This window comes from Gymnoscopelus braueri (assembly GCF_963280865.1).
Source record: "Gymnoscopelus braueri genome assembly, chromosome: 7".
NCBI classification, from domain to species: domain Eukaryota; kingdom Metazoa; phylum Chordata; class Actinopteri; order Myctophiformes; family Myctophidae; genus Gymnoscopelus; species Gymnoscopelus braueri.
The window spans coordinates 11,342,237-11,363,050 of record NC_137608.1 but is presented as its reverse complement, the minus strand read 5'-3'; the positions used below and the strand labels follow the sequence as shown (position 1 = coordinate 11,363,050).

Sequence of the window (20,814 nt, the reverse complement as noted above, 5' to 3'; positions counted from 1 at the left end):
ACCATGGGGCACGGGGCCACAGATTTGTGGTGCTACAGATAGAAAAGCCATTATTTTTGGCTTGGTTCCAGGCTTACAATTATTTATATACATATGTTTTGGGGGGGAATGAATGGGGTTTCTATCTGTGGCACCACACAAATGCTACAGAATGAATCTGTAGCATTCCCCCCATGTCCCCTCTAGACATAAATCTATGACTCTATAGAAAATAGAGTCATATAAATCTATAGGGTTCGAGCTGGCAGGGCATCATGTCAATCCGTAGGGAGGGTGTTTTGATTCTGAAAGTATGACAGGAAGAGGCCCCATATTGAATAGAACATTTGAGTTTATATCCTCTGATAGAGTACTTTATCTTTTCTAGTTTAAAAAAATATGATATTCTAGGTGGAGTAGCCTAGCTGATTTCCACTCTAACAATATTCTCCTCCGGGCTAACAAGGAAGCAAAGGTCATAGCATTCTTACATTTTTTCAAAGACGCTCCACACAACCCAGACTCTTCTCCCTTCTGACTCCCAAACTGTGGAACAAACTCCTCATTGCAGTTAGAACTGCAGACTCAACTCCCAATCTTCCGACACAATATATACCAATATATATATACCTCTTCAGTTCAGACTCCACCTTAGCCCGTAGCACAGTGGTTCTCAAAGTGGCTTTCAGGGACTATCGGGGGTCCTTTAGGAGGGTCTAAATTGACCCTTGCAAGTATGTAACTTCTGACAGTATACAAATGGAATACTGGGGTACCAGGGGGTCCCCAGCAAAATAAGTTAATATAGCATCACAACCATTTTAACCACTTTAACCATATTTTTTTACTTTGGCTATTCAAAAAATAGCAGATAAACAAGCTCATAGTGCGTCACTTCTTGCTGTGCTATGAGCTTGTAGATCCCATGGCACGAGATATTTTCCAATGGGGGTCCATAGCCAAATAGGCCTACATATAATTTTGGGGGTCCTCCTTGACGTGAAAAAGTTTGAGAAGCACTGCTTTAGAATACTAAATGCAAACTGTAGTGACGATTTCAAACATTTTGCCACTCGGCTGGGTACAGGGATATCCGTTTTTGACGTGTTTCAATAATAGAATGTCCAAACCAAAAACTGCTGTTGGGTGAGGTTCCCATTTATTCAGTATAACAGGGAATACAGCAAGGTTTTGTCAATGCAAAATAAGAACGGTAAAAAACGTGTGATCTCCTCAGTGTACCCAAACCATGCCATCATTAACTGGCTTGTTGCACCTGTGCCTATCAACCTGCCGATTGCTACGGCAACCCCCCCTCAAGGTGAACCCACCCACAACTGGCTTAAAGGCACAAAGGCAGAATGGCTCCTTCACAAATCTTCTGTAGTCAACAGGATACACAGGGTGACAGGGTGAACATCACATTAAGAACAAAGCTTTTTCTTCAGCACTGAAATCAACATTGTTCTTCGCTCTGGTGGCCTGGAGAAATACAATAGAACCTTAACTTTAACTTTGACTGGATCAGATGTCTTACCTTGTTGTTGTTGTTATTCTTTATTATACATTTGTTATCACTGCTACAATGTTGAGGAACCAAAACCAAATAATTGTACTCTTGGGTAGGCCTACTCATATATGAGATGTAACGAATACAAATCTTGAATGGTGAATCTGTCTCTCTGACATGAAAACAGTCTAACTCAATTATATCCCAGTCTTGAATTGAATAAATAAGTATACATTACCCTCCAGAAAGAATAGAAGGCACCGATGCACCCCAGCAGGAGCAGCAGAACCACTGCAATGAACTTCAATGGTTTCACAATCTACATGGCTGAATGTGGTTAAGCGTTACATTAAGAATATGTATAAACCAGGCTTAAAACCCATTCAGCAATAGTATTCCTGGCAATCAGCATAATGGAGAATTGCAAGGCATTATGAGAGATGTAAAACCACTGAACAGCCTATGTTACTTTACTCATTTTGGGGTTCAAAGGTCATAATTACCCCCATACCAAAAACATTTCAGTTCAGCCATACATGAGAATTACATCTTACCCAGTACCCAGTAATCCCTGTCTGTCTCGGCTTTCCCGTACTGTCTCTGTTGGATGTCAAGTTTGCTTGTTGACTTTTCATCCTCACTTTCCTCCTTGATTAGCTCTCCAGATAAATATAAGGAAAAGGTAAAATAAATAAAGTGACTTACAGAAAAAGCAATCAGAAGAATCAGAAGAAGAATCAGAAGAATCAGGTTTATTGTCACATCACAGGTTTACACATTTACAGAAGTAAAGCAATAATAATATAACAACAAAGCAAAAACAACATTAAAATCCTCACGGACATCCCTGCACGCATGCGGTTGTCGTAGTAGAGGAGGGAAAAAATATCCGCACGGCGCACGGGGTAATCCCTTGCACAGCTGTGGCCGTTTGAATTTGAATTTGAATTTTTGCAGTAAAGCTAGAGGAACGGAGACATTGGCATTTTTCCACAGGAAATAAATAGCAATACTTTGAGTTCATGGACACAGCATCATCATCCCTGAACTGCAGATTTAGTGCTTCTGTGTTCAAACACATGCAAGATGTCGAGGATTTTATGGTCGGAAAGGACGATTATTGCAAACGCTGCAGTTCTATGGAAATGATTTAGATGAAGTCAGGCTGACACTGCATCGTGACATTTGCCTTGACATGGCAAAGACACAAGGACGTTGCCTGTCTACTTTTCATGATGTAGTTGAGTTCTTGAAAGGTGATAAGGGAGAGAGCTCCAGAGCGGTTCGCCCAGAGCTCACAAGACTGGTGAGACATGTGCTGACTATTCCTGTAACGTCATGCACGATCCACAATGGGGCAAGCAAGACTCAACCACCTTGCTCTGTTACACTGCCACAAGCATGTGGCAAAGGAGAAACTGGACCTGGACGTCATAGCCAATATATAATAATATCAGCCACTCATCTGCCAGGGGTAGCACCTTCCTCTTAAAAAATAAAAGCGAAAAAAAAAGAATTGTACTGCATGCACTTGCATGCTTTGTTCACTATATAATAGGCTGTAATTTACTGTATCAATAGCGTTGTCATGGTTGTAATAAAAACATTTCTTTCTTTCCATTTTCTTTCTTAATTTTTAGCAATCCATGATGCACAAATAGCAGCACCGACTCCAAGGAGTGAAGGCACAGTCAACGAGAGAAACAGAGAGAGAAGGGGAGCGAGATAGTTCCTCCACAATTAAAATAGGCAAAAATATATAATTAGCTAAATTATATTTTAAAAGATGTGTTCTGCTAGTGCTTGTAGCACGTTATCTTTTGTGAGATCATCAATAAATGTCTTCCTGCATAATGTCGGTGCAATGCCATTAATTAATTATGTAATTAGTATGTAAAAAATAAAGATAGAACACGTTATTTCCAGTGGACCCTGCGTTTTTTAATTCCTTGCTATGGACTAATTAATACAATATTTTTTACTTCAACTGAACAGAGCTGCCTTGGACCTTCTTTAAGCTCACCCCCTTATTTTTTCCACTGATGTCTAAAAAGGAAAGGAACTTAAAAGTCTTGTCTTGAAACTAAACCCTCTCAATAGAGCACCTGTTCTCAGTTTGACATAATTACGGACCGACGCAGTGCTTCTTCATCTGTTATCGGAACATTTCTATTGTTATTGCAGAATGTGCCACGGTTTGGAACCCTTGTATCGTTCTGTAGTTTGGGCATCTGTATCTCCGTTATTGGTTCTCACAGTTATTTGATAGAGATGCAAATTTGAATTAGGCTAGGTCTGTTAATGTAGTACTGTGGGTTTTATTTCATGGTATTGTCTTTTAATGTACAACAAGGTCAAAAGTGGAGTGAACGAGGGTAAATCTGTCATGCCTACAACTTTATAAGCTGAAATGTTTAATCTGGATAGGAGCGAAATAGTGTATATGTGCCTGACTGGTTATGTTCAAGCATGGTACACCCATACACAACAGGGTCTAATCAGAACTGGGTCAAATAGTAGGATTATTGGGTTTGTGGATCCCATGTGTGAATCAAATTAACTAGAGGTCATTGTTTTGGAGTTTGTCTCAGAAGAAGAACCTGATGACACACAGGGGTAAAGGACATAAAGAATGTACTTACTCTGCGTCGTTACAGGTAGCAGTGGTTCTGGGGTAGCTGAAATGCAATAAATGAGAATCTTAACGTTTATTTATCTTCTATCAGGGGTTGGCCATAGCTGAGTGGTTAGTGAGCCCGCCTAGGGAGCCAGAGGCCCTGGTTGCCCCAAGTACGATTCCAGGCCAGGCCAGCAAATGTGTCGATGAAATGAAATTTGTCCCTGAGCAAGACTCTTAACCCCTAATTGCTCACAGGCCCTCATTGGAAACAAGACCGTAAGGACTTTCATGAACGGACCTGTTAAAGGAATTATCCTTATCATTTTGCATTGTACTCATGGTAAATGAATGGGGCTGAATTAATCGTAACATTACAAATATGTTTAAACCAGGCTTAAAACCCATTCAACAATAGATAGTATTTCTGGCAATCATCATAATGGAGAATTACAAGGCATTATGAAATATATAAAACCAAACAGGGTTCAAATGTCAAATGTCATTACCCCCATACCAAAACATTTAAGTTCAGCCACAAGAATTACATCTTACGTCTACAAATGAGACTGGGCTTTGACCACTGTCGACCGTTTTTAGTCATCATGCACTTGACGAGGTGGGAGGTGCCTGCCTCACTCCTCACGTAACCACCAATACACCTGTACCGGTAGTTTCCGCCAATCTGACAACAATTCACTGCATCTGGACGTTCAGCAGATTCCACATCTGGTAACTGTGAGCAGAGACACGGGCAGTTGTCGTTGTCTGCAAACAAAGATTGGAGATTCCCAGGATACAATGGATTATTGCAACGAGTGGTCGGGTCAAATAAAACCAGGTCTTACTTTCATGCAAATACTAATTAAGCTTAATTGGCTTGACACCGCTAATCACAATAAAATTACGATTACTTTTCTTTGGCCTAAACAAATATGCAAATATGTAGGCCCAATATACAGTATACGAAATAAATATATAATTGCCATTTTTATTGTAAAAATAATCTCTCAGTAGACCAAGATGTCAAATGCAGCCTGTCCACAGATTATCTTGTCTTGTTGTCCTTAAACTAAATTGCAGCAATGCCTTCCTCTAAAAAATATGTTTGGTTTGTATTCTCTAGTCTACAGAACAGTGTTTGAGTCTGTTTCTGGATGCATTGCTGACCTGTACTGTTGAACTACTATTTCAGAAAAACTGGATCAAATCAATAAACAGCCATAAGCACAGGTCCATTTCTACTCTCTGTTGAGTGGTTTTTGTAGGTCATTGTTCTAGAGTTAGTTTCAGAAGAACCTGATGCCACACAGTTGTAAAGGACATAAAGGACGTACTTACTCTGCATTGTTACAGGTGGCAGTAGTATTGCTGAAATGCAATAAATGAGAATGTTAAAGTCTATCCATCATCTATCATTTTGCACTGTATCATGGGAAATGAATGGGACTGAATATGAAATTTTAAATCAAGTACTAAAATCTATAAAAAAAAACACTGCTCCTTCCTGTTTGGACATAACAGGAACTGGAAGAAAAAGGATGCACTTTCTCCTTCACACAATTGATTTACATATATAAATAAAACCAAATCAAAATATAAAATCAAATCAAATCTATATCATCATCTTCTTAGTTGCATGAAAAATAAAATTAAGTTTTAATTGTTTCACCACTACTAATCAATTATGTATGAGATTGCAATAGGCCTACATTTACTTTGTCATACAACAACATACAAATACTATGTAAAGGAAAAAAAGAAAAATAGAAAGGATTTCTACTGTTATTACAAGTTGTGCCACAGTTTGGAACCCTTTTATCCTTCTGTATTTTGGGCATCTGTATCTCCCCTATTGGTTCTTCCCTTCACAGATTTCAATTAGGATAGGTCTGTTAATGTAGTAACCAGGGTTTTACAGTATTGTTTTACGTTTTTTTATATATATATATATACACAGACAGCAAGGTCAAAAGTGAAGTGATCGAAGGTAAATCTGTCATGTCAACTTTATAAGCTGACATGTTTCATCTGGACAGGCGCAATACTGTATGTGTCTGACTGGTTATGTTCAAACATGGTACACCCATACACAGCAGGGTGATATACTGCCTGACTGGTATGTTCAAGTACCCTGTCGTATATTTTAGGTGCCAGGATGCGGGTTTCCAGGCTGGTTGTAATAAGGTAGAGGAGAAGACGTCCGGAGTCCATGTTCAGAATCATTCATTTATTCAGCATCAACAGCAGCATCATAGCAACAGCATGAGAACCAGGGAGCCGAAGCTCCCCCTCAGCCTCACGGTGTGGGCAGTGCGACAGTACTCAAAATAGAGGGTGCGAGCACGACTCCAACTCTTTTCAACAACACTCAACTTTTTCACCGGGTGCACGGTCAGGAACAATAACTTAGCAACTAGACGCGTCGCAATTCAGGGCAATGGCAGAGTGTGGTTGCGCCGATGCGAGTCGCGGGTCGCTGCCGCCGGGACTCGAGGAATACGCTGGGAGGAATACCGTCGGAGGCTGCGCCAATTACATTGTCACGCAACTCCTGAGATCACTTGCGATTCATTTAGAGAGGATTGATCCCCCCAAAAATCATGTTTTTGCATCAAACGGTTACGTTTTGTGCATTTGTGGCGCCCCCTATGGGTCAAAGTGGAAATGCTTTTGGGGATTCGTTGAGTAAACCACCCTCGACATTTGATTCAAATTTGGGATTGACCGGACGTTTCGTTGGTGATTTTTGGCATTTTTGGTAAAACGGGCCCCTCCCACTAACTTTGGAAGCCGGTAAGGACTATCTAAATGCCGTTTGGATATGTTTATCGCATGGGCCCAGAGATCATGTGTACCGATTTTTGTGTTGTGTGTTTTGAAGAAAATTCAAAATGGCGGAAAATCTATCCTGACGCAAATGGGCGTGGCCTATATGGGGAGATGCGTCGTGACCCAAGGAACTATAGTACTATAGTCTGGTTGCCCTCCACACTAATTAAAGCTGCAAGCAGCGATGAACGGGCCCTCGCAGCTCTGTCCACGATACAAGTCTGTATGGCAAACAGCCTGTCCCTATTGGCCGTCTAAGTGTGCCTAGGAAGTTCTGTAGGTTTTTGATGCTGGGTACTGGAGTAATGGCTGTCTCATTTCTTGCAAAGAATAATCTTTGAAATTTCAATAGGGCTTCGCACTGGTGCAGGAGAGAGAGAGAGAGAGAGAGAGAGAGAGAGAGAGAGAGAGAGAGAGAGAGAGAGAGAGAGAGAGAGAGAGAGAGAGAGAGAGAGAGAGAGAGAGAGCAAACACAACGGAAATAGATGAATAGATGAGATAAAGCTGTAAATCTAAAAGATTAATTCATGCTCAGACACAGTACATCTAAACAAACAGGCACTCATACCTCCAGGCTAATTTCATAACACCTCAATGAGTCACCTTTGGTAAAAACACATAAACAAGTGATAAATTACACTCATTTATCTGTCATCATTTCTCCCCACAGAGTTGATTATTGCATGGAATATTTGTCCTCTGTGAAGGTAAACTAAAGGGATAAACACTCAAAGGTATGATGATCGCTTCTTTCTTGTCACATCTTGTGTGAATGTTTAGGGGCTATTCCTTCAGTATGACTTTTGGAGCTGTTATTGACATGCTCAGACATGCTCAGAGCTTAGGCTCTTTATATGTGACAAGAAATGCAAAGTTAATAACTGTGACATCATACCAGGGGCCCAAGAATCAGGGGGGGCCTCTAGAAAAATGGGCCGACTGATACCCACTGTTCCAGAGCCCGACCCTTAATTAAATTAAAACTAAATAGGCCCCAATATAGAGAGCCCCCCAGTCCAAAAATGGACTGGAGGACTTTCTCAAGGTCTATGTTAGAGAAAAATGGCTTGATTTTGTAAACGATTCGAAGCTAGAAAAAAAAACTGATTTTTTTCTACTGCTTTTACCTGCTTGTTAAACTTAAAGGCAGAATCAAACATCTCACCAAGGTGTTTCACATTAGGTTTAACAAGTGTGGACACAGAGGGCATTTTAGAACCGAATGGGACGCATGTGCGTTCCCAGCGTGTGCGTGCGCATCACAATTTACTTTAATTTGGTTAATTCGGTACAAAAAATGTACTCCATGAAGTGTAGAGGTTTTTTCTTTTTCTTTTTTCTTCACCCCCCCCCCCCCCCAATGGAACTGAGTATGTTCAAACCCCTCCGCCCCCCCTCCTGCGTCCCTGGGTTGCCAAGACCGTTAGTATTCCCTGTGATGGAGTGACCGTGAGGGAGCCAAACAGGACAACTTCCAGCTTGCCTTCATTGTTGCATTGTTGCAGCTGTACAAAGGTGTGTGCCATGCAACACTTGATGTCCTCAAGGCAGGTCATGAGCCTGACTGCAGAGACAGGACTGGTTGTTGGTTTCAGGGAAGATAAAGCTGTAAATCTTACCATATCGTCTCATCAATCATCAGGTATTTGTTTCGAATGTATTGGCATTGCGTGAGAGCATACACAACCTTCAACAACATGAATTCATGCTCAGACACAGTACATCTAGTGGTCATACCTCCAGGCTAATTTCATAGAACCTCAATGAGTTTGGTAAGAACACATAAACAAGTGTTACATTACACTCATTTATCTGTCATCATTCCCTTTGGTTTTCTCCCCACACAGTATTGCATTGAATATTTTCCAAGGTAAACTAAGGTGATAAACACCCACTTAAGATCTTGTGTGTTTTTTGAATGTTTAGGCGATTCCTTCAGTATGACCTTTGGGGCTGTTATTGACATGCATTACTAAGACCTTTATATGTGACTCGAAATGCAAAGTTAGCAAGCAGCGATGACCAGGCCTTCGCACCTCTGTCCACGTTGGGTAGAAATATCGACGTCATGACCCAAGGAATCAAGGGAAAAAAAGATTTTTATTCTACGACCTACGGTTCAAGAGTTATAGGCCAAAACGTAAAGTGGGCTGTTATAGCGCCACCATGAGGCCAACTTGTGTAATTATTGTTTTAATAATTTCGCACTAAATTATGAACCTCCCCTCCTAGTCTTGTAACTCTAGCCCTTACGGTTTCTGAGAAAAAAAATACTTGAATGGGAGTTTTTTCATTTTCCCATTAAAGTGGATGGGGAAATTTAATGCACTAATAAATCAATATCAATTAAACTATGTAACCAATCTCTTAGCAAAATACAAGCGCACGATTCCCGGTGAAGCCGGTCATTTTGACATATGGCACTAAATTGTGAAAAATAAACTGTGGGAGGAGATGCAGTCCAAAATAAACTGTTAGGGCCTCGGAGGATAACAATAGTCTGGTTGCCCTGTTAGGGCAACCACACTAATAAGAGCAGACCAGCACTCACGGAACAGTCCTTTTTAAGGTACATTTATTTATATATTTTAAGCATTTTAAGCATGGTAGTAAGCTGCAGAACAGTTAACAACGGACGCGTCCTCAGGACTCAGCTGTTTGTGCATTATTTTGTCTTTACCTAGACCCCTTTATTGGAACAGACTCAGATGAATTGTATTTGTATTTGAAGACTGCAAGGACTTTATGTGTAATTTAATGTGATGACCATAACGACCAATTGATGTGGTGTTTATGTATTTGGATTATGACTGCGCTTTTTGTGTACAAATTGGTTGGAAGTTGTTGATCTCTACATGGACAGGGGGAGTTGTCTTACCCGGACCCTATAAATTGGACACTTCCGGTGCCCACAGCACACAACGCTGATGAAGGCTTAACGCCGAAACGCGTCTGTTGTTAACTGTTCTGCAGCTTACTACCATGCTTAAAATGCTTAAAATATATAAATAAATGTACCTTAAAAAGGACTGTTCCGTGAGTGCTGGTCTGCTCTTATTGCAGTGCGACAGTACTGACTTACATTTTCATACACCTTTTAAACACAGTAGCTTCACATTAGAATACAGGCGGGTGGGGGTCACCCTGAAAGGTGACCAGATCAACTCCTTTCATGTCCTTTGATCAATGTCTGACTTGATTAGCAACTGCATATCGAAGCTTGGGAGTGAAGACAAAGGCCAGACCTGTTGTCTCTCAGGTTAACAAAAGAGATGTAAATCACACTTCACAGCTAGCAGAGTGTCCCTGATTTTCTATGCAGACACCTCTTCAAACAGTGGGTTAAGATTATAGCATCAGGCATAAGCAACATGCCTCTATGCAAACGTGGACTTTAGTAAAGTCATAGATGGTTTATGTTCAATAAATATAAGCAGCTTGTGACCCACAATATACGATAACCCCAATACACCATAGGTTCTAAACAGAACTAGTCAAATAGGAGGATTAGAATAGATTAAACATGTACCTAAAAAGGATCAAAATAAAATATGCAGGTGATTCAACATCGGAAGCTATATTGATTAATTTGTATTCAATGATGGCGCTTAGTGAGCTGACAGAGACGATGGTAATTAACAAACCTGCCTATTCCTGGAAAGGTGAATTAGAGCTAAAGCCTGGTTTTAACCCCTATCCTGGCTTAATTTAGCCAGGATTAGGGCTGAATCGGTTCCTAGAAAGCTGAATTATCTTGAAGATTAGTTTAGCCAGTTCACCCTGGCTAAGTTTAGCCATGACCCGATTCCACAAAAGAGAATTTAAGCAAGCCTACCTTAGTTACCATGGCAATTTAGCTGTGAAGTTAGCCTGGTCAGGAGCAGGCTAACAGCCGAGCTTACTTAATCCAGTGTCTTTGTTCTTCAAGTTTTTCCACAGTTAATTCAACACATGTGTTTGTATATGGACTCATTTGAATGACCCTGCATTCAAATAAAATGAAATCAATACAATAAGATATAATCAATGTAATTATATTACTGAAATAGTGTGTGACCATGAATCATAATTGTTTCACAATGACTCATGTGATATGTCATTGTCACACTGTTAACACTATAGTTAGTGTGGTTGCCCGAATGGGCAACCAGACTATAGTACTCTACCGACTTTATTTCACTAGATAAACTTTTTTCTCACGTGCTATTTCTCCTCTCTGTTTAATTGATATTGATTTATTAGTGAATAAAATTTCCCCATCCACTTTAATGGGAAAATGAAAAAACTCAAATTCAATTATTTTTTTTCTCGGAAACCGTAAGTGCTAGAGTTAAAAGACTTTGAGGGGAGGTTCATAGTTTATTGTTAAATTATTAATAAAAGAAGTACACCAGTCGGCCACATGGTGGCGCTATAACAGCCCACTTTACCTTTTGGCTTATAACTCTTGAACCGTAGGTTGTAGAAAAATCCCATGGATTCCTTGGGTCATGACGCAACTCCCCATATAGGCCACGCCCATTTCCGTCTGGATAGATTTTCCGCCATTTTGAATTTTCTTCAAAACACACTTTTATCTCCTACTCCTACAGATTTTGTCCAAATCTCACAAAAATCGGTACACATGATCTATGGACGGTTCAAGAGTTATAGGCCAAAACGTAAAGTGGGCTGTTATAGCGCCACCATGAGGCCAACTTGTGTAATTATTGTTTTAATAATTTCGCACTAAATTATGAACCTCCCCTCCTAGTCTTGTAACTCTAGCCCTTACGGTTTCTGAGAAAAAAAATACTTGAATGGGAGTTTTTTCATTTTCCCATTAAAGTGGATGGGGAAATTTAATGCACTAATAAATCAATATCAATTAAACTATGTAACCAATCTCTTAGCAAAATACAAGCGCACGATTCCCGGTGAAGCCGGTCATTTTGACATATGGCACTAAATTGTGAAAAATAAACTGTGGGAGGAGATGCAGTCCAAAATAAACTGTTAGGGCCTCGGAGGATAACAATAGTCTGGTTGCCCTGTTAGGGCAACCACACTAATAAGAGCAGACCAGCACTCACGGAACAGTCCTTTTTAAGGTACATTTATTTATATATTTTAAGCATTTTAAGCATGGTAGTAAGCTGCAGAACAGTTAACAACGGACGCGTCCTCAGGACTCAGCTGTTTGTGCATTATTTTGTCTTTACCTAGACCCCTTTATTGGAACAGACTCAGATGAATTGTATTTGTATTTGAAGACTGCAAGGACTTTATGTGTAATTTAATTTGATGACCATAACGACCAATTGATGTGGTGTTTATGTATTTGGATTATGACTGCGCTTTTTGTGTACAAATTGGTTGGAAGTTGTTGATCTCTACATGGACAGGGGGAGTTGTCTTACCCGGACCCTATAAATTGGACACTTCCGGTGCCCACAGCACACAACGCTGATGAAGGCTTAACGCCGAAACGCGTCTGTTGTTAACTGTTCTGCAGCTTACTACCATGCTTAAAATGCTTAAAATATATAAATAAATGTACCTTAAAAAGGACTGTTCCGTGAGTGCTGGTCTGCTCTTATTGCAGTGCGACAGTACTGACTTACATTTTCATACACCTTTTAAACACAGTAGCTTCACATTAGAATACAGGCGGGTGGGGGTCACCCTGAAAGGTGACCAGATCAACTCCTTTCATGTCCTTTGATCAATGTCTGACTTGATTAGCAACTGCATATCGAAGCTTGGGAGTGAAGACAAAGGCCAGACCTGTTGTCTCTCAGGTTAACAAAAGAGATGTAAATCACACTTCACAGCTAGCAGAGTGTCCCTGATTTTCTATGCAGACACCTCTTCAAACAGTGGGTTAAGATTATAGCATCAGGCATAAGCAACATGCCTCTATGCAAACGTGGACTTTAGTAAAGTCATAGATGGTTTATGTTCAATAAATATAAGCAGCTTGTGACCCACAATATACGATAACCCCAATACACCATAGGTTCTAAACAGAACTAGTCAAATAGGAGGATTAGAATAGATTAAACATGTACCTAAAAAGGATCAAAATAAAATATGCAGGTGATTCAACATCGGAAGCTATATTGATTAATTTGTATTCAATGATGGCGCTTAGTGAGCTGACAGAGACGATGGTAATTAACAAACCTGCCTATTCCTGGAAAGGTGAATTAGAGCTAAAGCCTGGTTTTAACCCCTATCCTGGCTTAATTTAGCCAGGATTAGGGCTGAATCGGTTCCTAGAAAGCTGAATTATCTTGAAGATTAGTTTAGCCAGTTCACCCTGGCTAAGTTTAGCCATGACCCGATTCCACAAAAGAGAATTTAAGCAAGCCTACCTTAGTTACCATGGCAATTTAGCTGTGAAGTTAGCCTGGTCAGGAGCAGGCTAACAGCCGAGCTTACTTAATCCAGTGTCTTTGTTCTTCAAGTTTTTCCACAGTTAATTCAACACATGTGTTTGTATATGGACTCATTTGAATGACCCTGCATTCAAATAAAATGAAATCAATACAATAAGATATAATCAATGTAATTATATTACTGAAATAGTGTGTGACCATGAATCATAATTGTTTCACAATGACTCATGTGATATGTCATTGTCACACTGTTAACACTATAGTTAGTGTGGTTGCCCGAATGGGCAACCAGACTATAGTACTCTACCGACTTTATTTCACTAGATAAACTTTTTTCTCACGTGCTATTTCTCCTCTCTGTTTAATTGATATTGATTTATTAGTGAATAAAATTTCCCCATCCACTTTAATGGGAAAATGAAAAAACTCAAATTCAATTATTTTTTTTCTCGGAAACCGTAAGTGCTAGAGTTAAAAGACTTTGAGGGGAGGTTCATAGTTTATTGTTAAATTATTAATAAAAGAAGTACACCAGTCGGCCACATGGTGGCGCTATAACAGCCCACTTTACCTTTTGGCTTATAACTCTTGAACCGTAGGTTGTAGAAAAATCCCATGGATTCCTTGGGTCATGACGCAACTCCCCATATAGGCCACGCCCATTTCCGTCTGGATAGATTTTCCGCCATTTTGAATTTTCTTCAAAACACACTTTTATCTCCTACTCCTACAGATTTTGTCCAAATCTCACAAAAATCGGTACACATGATCTATGGACCCATGCGATAGTCTATACCGTTCGGCCGTAATTGGCTTCCAAAGTTAGCGGGAGGGGCTCGTTTTACAAAAAATGCCTAAAAACGCGAACGAAAAGTCAAGTCAATCCCAAATTTGAATCACATGTCAAGGGTGGTTTACTCAACGAATCCCCAAAAGCATTTCCACTTTGATCAATAGGAGGCGCCACAAATGCGCAAAATGTAACCGTTTGATGCAAAAACATGATTTTTGGCGGGATCAGTTCTCTCAAAAAGAAAAGCAAGTGATCTCAGGAGTGACGTGACGATGTCATCGGCCCGCTACATTTGTGCGATTGGGCCTGTTTCTTTAGTGGGAGGGGCCTATTTCCTCAAATCAAAACGGCACGCGTCACGAACGCGGGATCCGATCGGCACCGAATTCGAATCGCACGTCGCGCGGCCTCGGACGGTATTCCTCCCGGCGTATTCCTCGAGTCCCGGCGGCCGCGACCCGCGACGGCGCAACCACACTTTGCAATTTCCCAGAATTGCGACAAGTCTAGTTCATATTGTTGTTAGATGTTTGATAATATATCACCAATTTTGTTTTAATATTATAAAAAATGTCTAACACATACATATACATATACATATATACATATATATATATATATATATATATATATATATATATATATATATATATATATATATATATATATATATAAATATATTTAAATATATATATAAATTATTAGTTACGGGTTTAAAGGAGCCTCTTTGTAAGACAATAAGGAGCATATTTTAAAGTATCAATTTCTAGTCAATGGAGAAATTGTTTTTTATTTCTTGTCCACCTTTGGAGTTACATCATGATGGCAATTAACTACACAACCCAAATCTCTACCAAAGTGGTCTTGCAAATATGGGGTTATTGCGTGTCTCGTCCCGTGCCCCGTCCCCCGCTCATCCCGTCACGGTCAACCCCCGCGTCCCCCCCGTACCGTCCCGTCCCGTCCGTCCCGTGCGTCCCCCGTCGCAGTACACCCCGTCCCGTCCCGTCCCGTCCGTACGTCCTGTTGACCGTCCGTCGCAAACACACACACACACACACACACACACACACACACACACACACACACACACACACACACACACACACACACACACACACACACACACACACACACACACACACACACACACTCTGTGTGTGCTTGCAATACTTTGCCACGCTTTCTCCCTGGATCTATTTATTGCGGTCACGTTTCCTTTCTTGCTTAAATACATTTTACTTCCTTGCATGATTTCATGAGCTGCTGCAGTGCTGCTGTTCGCGCATGCGCGCAAAAAAAATCGGGTCTAATTTGGGTCTAATTCGGTCTACGATGTCATCGGCCCGCTACATTTGTGCGATTGGGCCTGTTTCTTTAGTGGGAAGGGCCTATTTCCTCAAATCAAAACGGCACGCGTCACGAACGCGGGATCCGATCGGCACCGAATTCGAATCGCACGTCGCGCGGCCTCCAACGGTATTCCTCCCGGCGTATTCCTCGAGTCCCGGCGGCTGCGGCCGCGACCCGCGACGGCGCAACCACACTTTGCAATTTCCCAGAATTGCGACAAGTCTAGTTCATATTGTTGTTAGATGTTTGATAATATATCACCAATTTTGTTTTAATATTATAAAAAATGTCTAACACATACATATACATATACATATATACATATATATATATATATATATATATATATATATATATATATATATATATATATATATATATATATAAATATATTTAAATATATATATAAATTATTAGTTACGGGTTTAAAGGAGCCTCTTTGTAAGACAATAAGGAGCATATTTTAAAGTATCAATTTCTAGTCAATGGAGAAATTGTTTTTTATTTCTTGTCCACCTTTGGAGTTACATCATGATGGCAATTAACTACACAACCCAAATCTCTACCAAAGTGGTCTTGCAAATGTGGGGTTATTGCGTGTCTCGTCCCGTGCCCCGTCCCCCGCTCATCCCGTCACGGTCAACCCCCGCGTCCCCCCCGTACCGTCCCGTCCCGTCCGTCCCGTGCGTCCCCCGTCGCAGTACACCCCGTCCCGTCCCGTCCCGTCCGTACGTCCTGTTGACCGTCCGTCGCAAACACACACACACACACACACACACACACACACACACACACACACACACACACACACACACACTCTGTGTGTGCTTGCAATACTTTGCCACGCTTTCTCCCTGGATCTATTTATTGCGGTCACGTTTCCTTTCTTGCTTAAATACATTTTACTTCCTTGCATGATTTCATGAGCTGCTGCAGTGCTGCTGTTCGCGCATGCGCGCAAAAAAAATCGGGTCTAATTTGGGTCTAATTCGGTCTAATTCTTTTTTTTTGCTGTAAAAATATTTGTATCAGCCCCCCCGCACCGTAGCACTTGCTGCCCCTCCATTACGCCACTGACACACACACACACACACACACACACACACACACACACACACACACACACACACACACACACACACACACACACACACACACACACACACACACACACACACACACACACACACACACACACACACACACACACACACACACCTTATTAAAACAGAGTCATACCTGACATCCAGAGCAAGGTGAGCAGCATCATTATTGAGATCTATGTCTCTAGATGTCAGGACTGTTGAGTGGATATGATACTGAGATCCAGTCACTTTCTGTTTTGCATCACTCCTTATTGCTTCACGTGGGAGTGGTTTCTGTTTAACTACACCTTCCTCCCTGACAGGAAGCTGTCATCAACATACATCCCCATGTTTCTTTCTATCTATCCATCTATCCATCCATCCATCCATCCATCCACAATCCATACATACATACACAGTACACACACACACACACACACACACACACACACACACACACACACACACACACACACACACACACACACACACACACACACACACACACACACACACACACACACACACACACACACACACACACACGTTGTGTGCAATTACAGAGAATGAGCAGCAGGAAGGCACAATGTAGCTTTTCTGAAGAACATGCTGCATATAATTGTGAACTAACTGAAATAAAGAAAAGGGACACCTGGCCGAGTCCATTATTTCTAAGATTACAAGATAAAATCTCACGACACACACACACACACACACACACACACACACACACACACACACACACACACACACACACACACACACACACACACACACACACACACACACACACGAGAGATCAATGCTATATTTTAATTAAACATATGAGACATTCACTCATTTCAACATTGTCAAATAATGTCAGCTTTTCAATCACTCGCAGAGATTAGAGGCAAAAAAGTTTAAACAATCCTGTTAACTTTGGGATGTTTTGTAATCATTCCTTATCACAGATCTCGTTTTCACTTTTCGTGTGTGCAGTTGTGCACCACTCGCTCAACCATTTGACAGCACAGCCTCTGCCTGTTTGTCATGCACGAGCACGAACAAATAAGTCATCAAGTGATGGACATAAAATCCCACAAATGACAAATCAATGTGATTTATGTCATTTTAGATGTATGGTAACACTTCCTTATAAGGGGCAAATTCATACACGTACTGTAATTAACTCTGACTGCCAATCGCGTAGATCTACGCGAACCTATTTAAAGCCGCCCCGTGCCAGTCGCGTAGATCTACGCCAACTTAAAAATATATATATTGTTTTAAAATTTGACCCAAAGACCAAGGAGATATGATTTTTCGAAGATCTAGACTCCTATCCACTTCCTTGTTAACTTAAAACTTTAAAATTCTGTATCTCGGCTCCTGAGTACTTTTTTTCTTTTCAATGAAAAATCTCTGGCAGTGGGCAAACACGGTCAGAAATAATTCAGGCAGTGAATGAGTTAATTAATGCTTAAAGGGATATTTCACTTTCAAAAAAACTTTCGGTCATTTTATCGTCTACTCAGGCTTTTGTGAGCCCCCCAGATCGTTTTTAAGTTGCTTGATTCAGTATTTAGATATTTGATATTCATTTTATCAGACACGCCCCCTTCCTATACAAACCCATTATAACTTCAAACTCCATTTTTAACATGTTAGATTAATCAAAAACACCCGTCTTTGGTTCTGGTGACTCACCCTGCCCTCCTAATACACGAGGGGGCCGTGTTTTTTTTATTCCTTTTTTCATTTATTTTATTTAATTTCTTTATTGTATTTTTTTTTTTTTTTTTTTTTTTAAGTTATCGAAAAAACACGGCCCCCTCACATATTAGGAGGGCAGGGTGAGTCACCAGAACCAAGGACGGGTGTTTTTGATGAATCTAACATGCTAAAAATGGAGTTTGAAGTTATAATGGGTTTGTATAGGAAGGGGGCGTGTCTGATAAAATGAATATAACATTTCTAAATAATTAATCAAGCAACTTAAAAACGTTTTGGGGGGCTCACAAAAGCCTGAGTAGACGATAAAATGACCCAAAGTTTTTTTGAAAGTGAAATATCCCTTTAATTAATGATTAACTCATACATGAATTCATCATGAATTTATTAATTCCTGTTAATGCTGAAGTCACACACACACACACACACACACACACACACACACACACACACACACACACACACACACACACACACACACACACACACACACACACACACACACACACACACACACACACACACACACAATATTGGATTAACACATTTTGTCTATTGTCTACAATTCCAGAGAACATGGAGCTGCAGGAAGACTCTGTGGTCACGTGTAGTTCCGCTACGGAACGTAGGCGTGGTTGATATTTCTGAGAAACTACAAGTAACATTATGTTATTAGATGTGAGGAGGTGAGGGAGAGGCGAGGTGAGGTGTTGTAACGATGGTTTCGTTTGTGTGTGTGTGTGTGTGTGTGTGTGTGTGTGTGTGTGTGTGTGTGTGTGTGTGTGTGTGTGTGTGTGTGTGTGTGTGTGTGTGTCAAAAAAGATCCCTTTTCTGAAGAAAATGCTGCATGCGATTGCAACATAATAATAGCTCAGATTTCTATAGCGCTTTTCTAAGTACCCAAAGTTGCTTTACAGGAAAAAAAAGGAACCAACTTCATTAAGAAAAAACAAAAGAATAAAAAGAGTGCTAGTCAAAAAGAAACCAGAAAAAAGAAACATTGAGTTGTTTTAACATGCATGGGAATGTGAGACAGGCTGGTGTAGTTTGAAACGCTGAGGAAGGCCGACGTGCCGAAACGCGTCCGTTTCTCTAGATAGACCTGTTTGCTGCGGCTGTTCACCCTTTAAAAAATAAATCAAGAATATAACTGAAGAGAGTGCGGATGTTCCTTTATTTTATGTCTCACAGTCAACAGGATACACAGGGTGACAGGCAGCCTAAACCCCATATGGGTAACCCGGAGTCCCTCAGGGCTCAATACTATTGTCTTTTCTGTTTTCTGTTATTGTGGGGGAAGCTTTCGTTGAAAATAGCCGATCGACAAGCTCACACTGGCTGCAGTTACATGGACATATTTATGAATTCAGAATGAACTCATTCCAAACAGAGATTCATACCCAACTGTTTACATGGAACCTGAATAGAAGTATTCCTCGTTTACATGACCCAAAGCATTCATTCGGAATGTAACTTTTGACATGCGCAAAGTGGTTCACGCCTACGCCCGGGCATGGACCAGGGGCCACCCGGATCCACTGCCCCGGGCGGATCTTCCCTGGGGAGGGCATGGGAGGAGGCAATATCCCCTTGTGCCTCCGCGGCGGAGGTTTGCCGGCCGTAGGCAGGCCGGGAAGCAATGCACCGACTCCTGCCAGGCAGCGTTGTATGCGGTGCGAGCCCGCGTTCCTTCGTTATCGCCGTTTTAATGCTAAAGTAGCAGATCTACAAGTTCAGACCAGTTTATTTTTTCGTATTGGTACCAAACACGGAACAACTTAGGCTAGCCTACCACTTGTCACATTTCTCATGTAGGCTACCTTGATTTTATTTAAAAAGCGTTTCATCTGACTGAATAGATTCTTTTGATTATAATAAGTTCCCGTTTCATGTTAAGGCCAGGTAAAGATTGTTCCTCTATCACAGGCTCAGATCCTCGGAGCGTCCATTCTCCTGGACAAGTCTGGGCTTAACTATTACATTAGATAAGCTTATTAAATTACGCTATTAATCATTAATTTTATCCCGCAGGAGCGAGTGCTTCTCAGCACCAACCGTGGCCGACACATACAGAGACATAAATAGACTTATGCAGTCTTTGAATTAAAGTTAAAAATAAGGAAAATTCGAGATTTGATAGGTCATTTTCGGCCAATTCTGACAGCACAACGAATGTGCAAAAGAATGCATGTATTCCAAACAGAGAGGAGCATTCCCAATAAAGTGTTTATATGGTCAATTCCGATTGGTATATACCACCCCTCCTAACCCGAATGAAAATTCATTCAGATCAGACCGGAATGGAATATTCTATTCCAATTGAAGTGTTTACATGAGCATTTTTATTCTGAATGAATTCATTCATTAATTCCAAATGTAAGTGGAATATACCTGTCCATGTAACCGCAGCCAGTGCAACGCAACGCACAGTTGTAAGATATTATACCTCGTGGATGTTAGCTGTGGTGTACAGTTTTGTTTACCGTATAGATAAACCTAGTCAGTTGGGATAACAACCATGGAAGGGAAATTGGAGAGAAAAAACGATAAAA

At 40.7% G+C, this 20,814-nt stretch overlaps 1 protein-coding gene across 2 annotated transcripts; it reads right to left on the bottom strand.

The window, feature by feature from the left end:
* Window positions 1–1,128: 1,128 nt before the first annotated feature.
* LOC308088552 (uncharacterized protein) lies at window positions 1,129–16,810 on the bottom strand. Of its 2 annotated transcripts, XM_080433028.1 has the most exons (7): window positions 16,704–16,810; window positions 5,448–5,477; window positions 4,662–4,874; window positions 4,132–4,167; window positions 2,044–2,148; window positions 1,728–1,780; window positions 1,129–1,461 (listed from the first exon to the last, which is right to left on the bottom strand). In XM_080433028.1, exons 1-7 carry the CDS (start codon window positions 16,732–16,734, stop codon window positions 1,399–1,401), a joined length of 531 nt encoding a protein of 176 aa, XP_080289154.1. In that variant the 5' UTR covers window positions 16,735–16,810; the 3' UTR covers window positions 1,129–1,398. The 2 variants fall into 2 exon arrangements, with proteins under 2 accessions (XP_080289154.1, XP_080289155.1); XM_080433029.1 differs by lacking the exon at window positions 1,728–1,780.
* Window positions 16,811–20,814: the final 4,004 nt, after the last annotated feature.

What these genes read in the sequence shown, in the direction of transcription:
- LOC308088552 (XM_080433028.1), bottom strand. Translation starts at nt 16,734, where the DNA reads ATGATGCTGCTCACCTTGCTCTGGATGTCAG. An exon ending in CACCTTGCTCTGGATGTCAG is followed by an intron (nt 5,478 to 16,703) that starts GTATGACTCTGT and finishes ATTGCATTTCAG; the next exon opens with CAATACTACTGCCACCTGTA. An exon ending in GCCACCTGTAACAATGCAGA is followed by an intron (nt 4,875 to 5,447) that starts GTAAGTACGTCC and finishes CTTTGTTTGCAG; the next exon opens with ACAACGACAACTGCCCGTGT.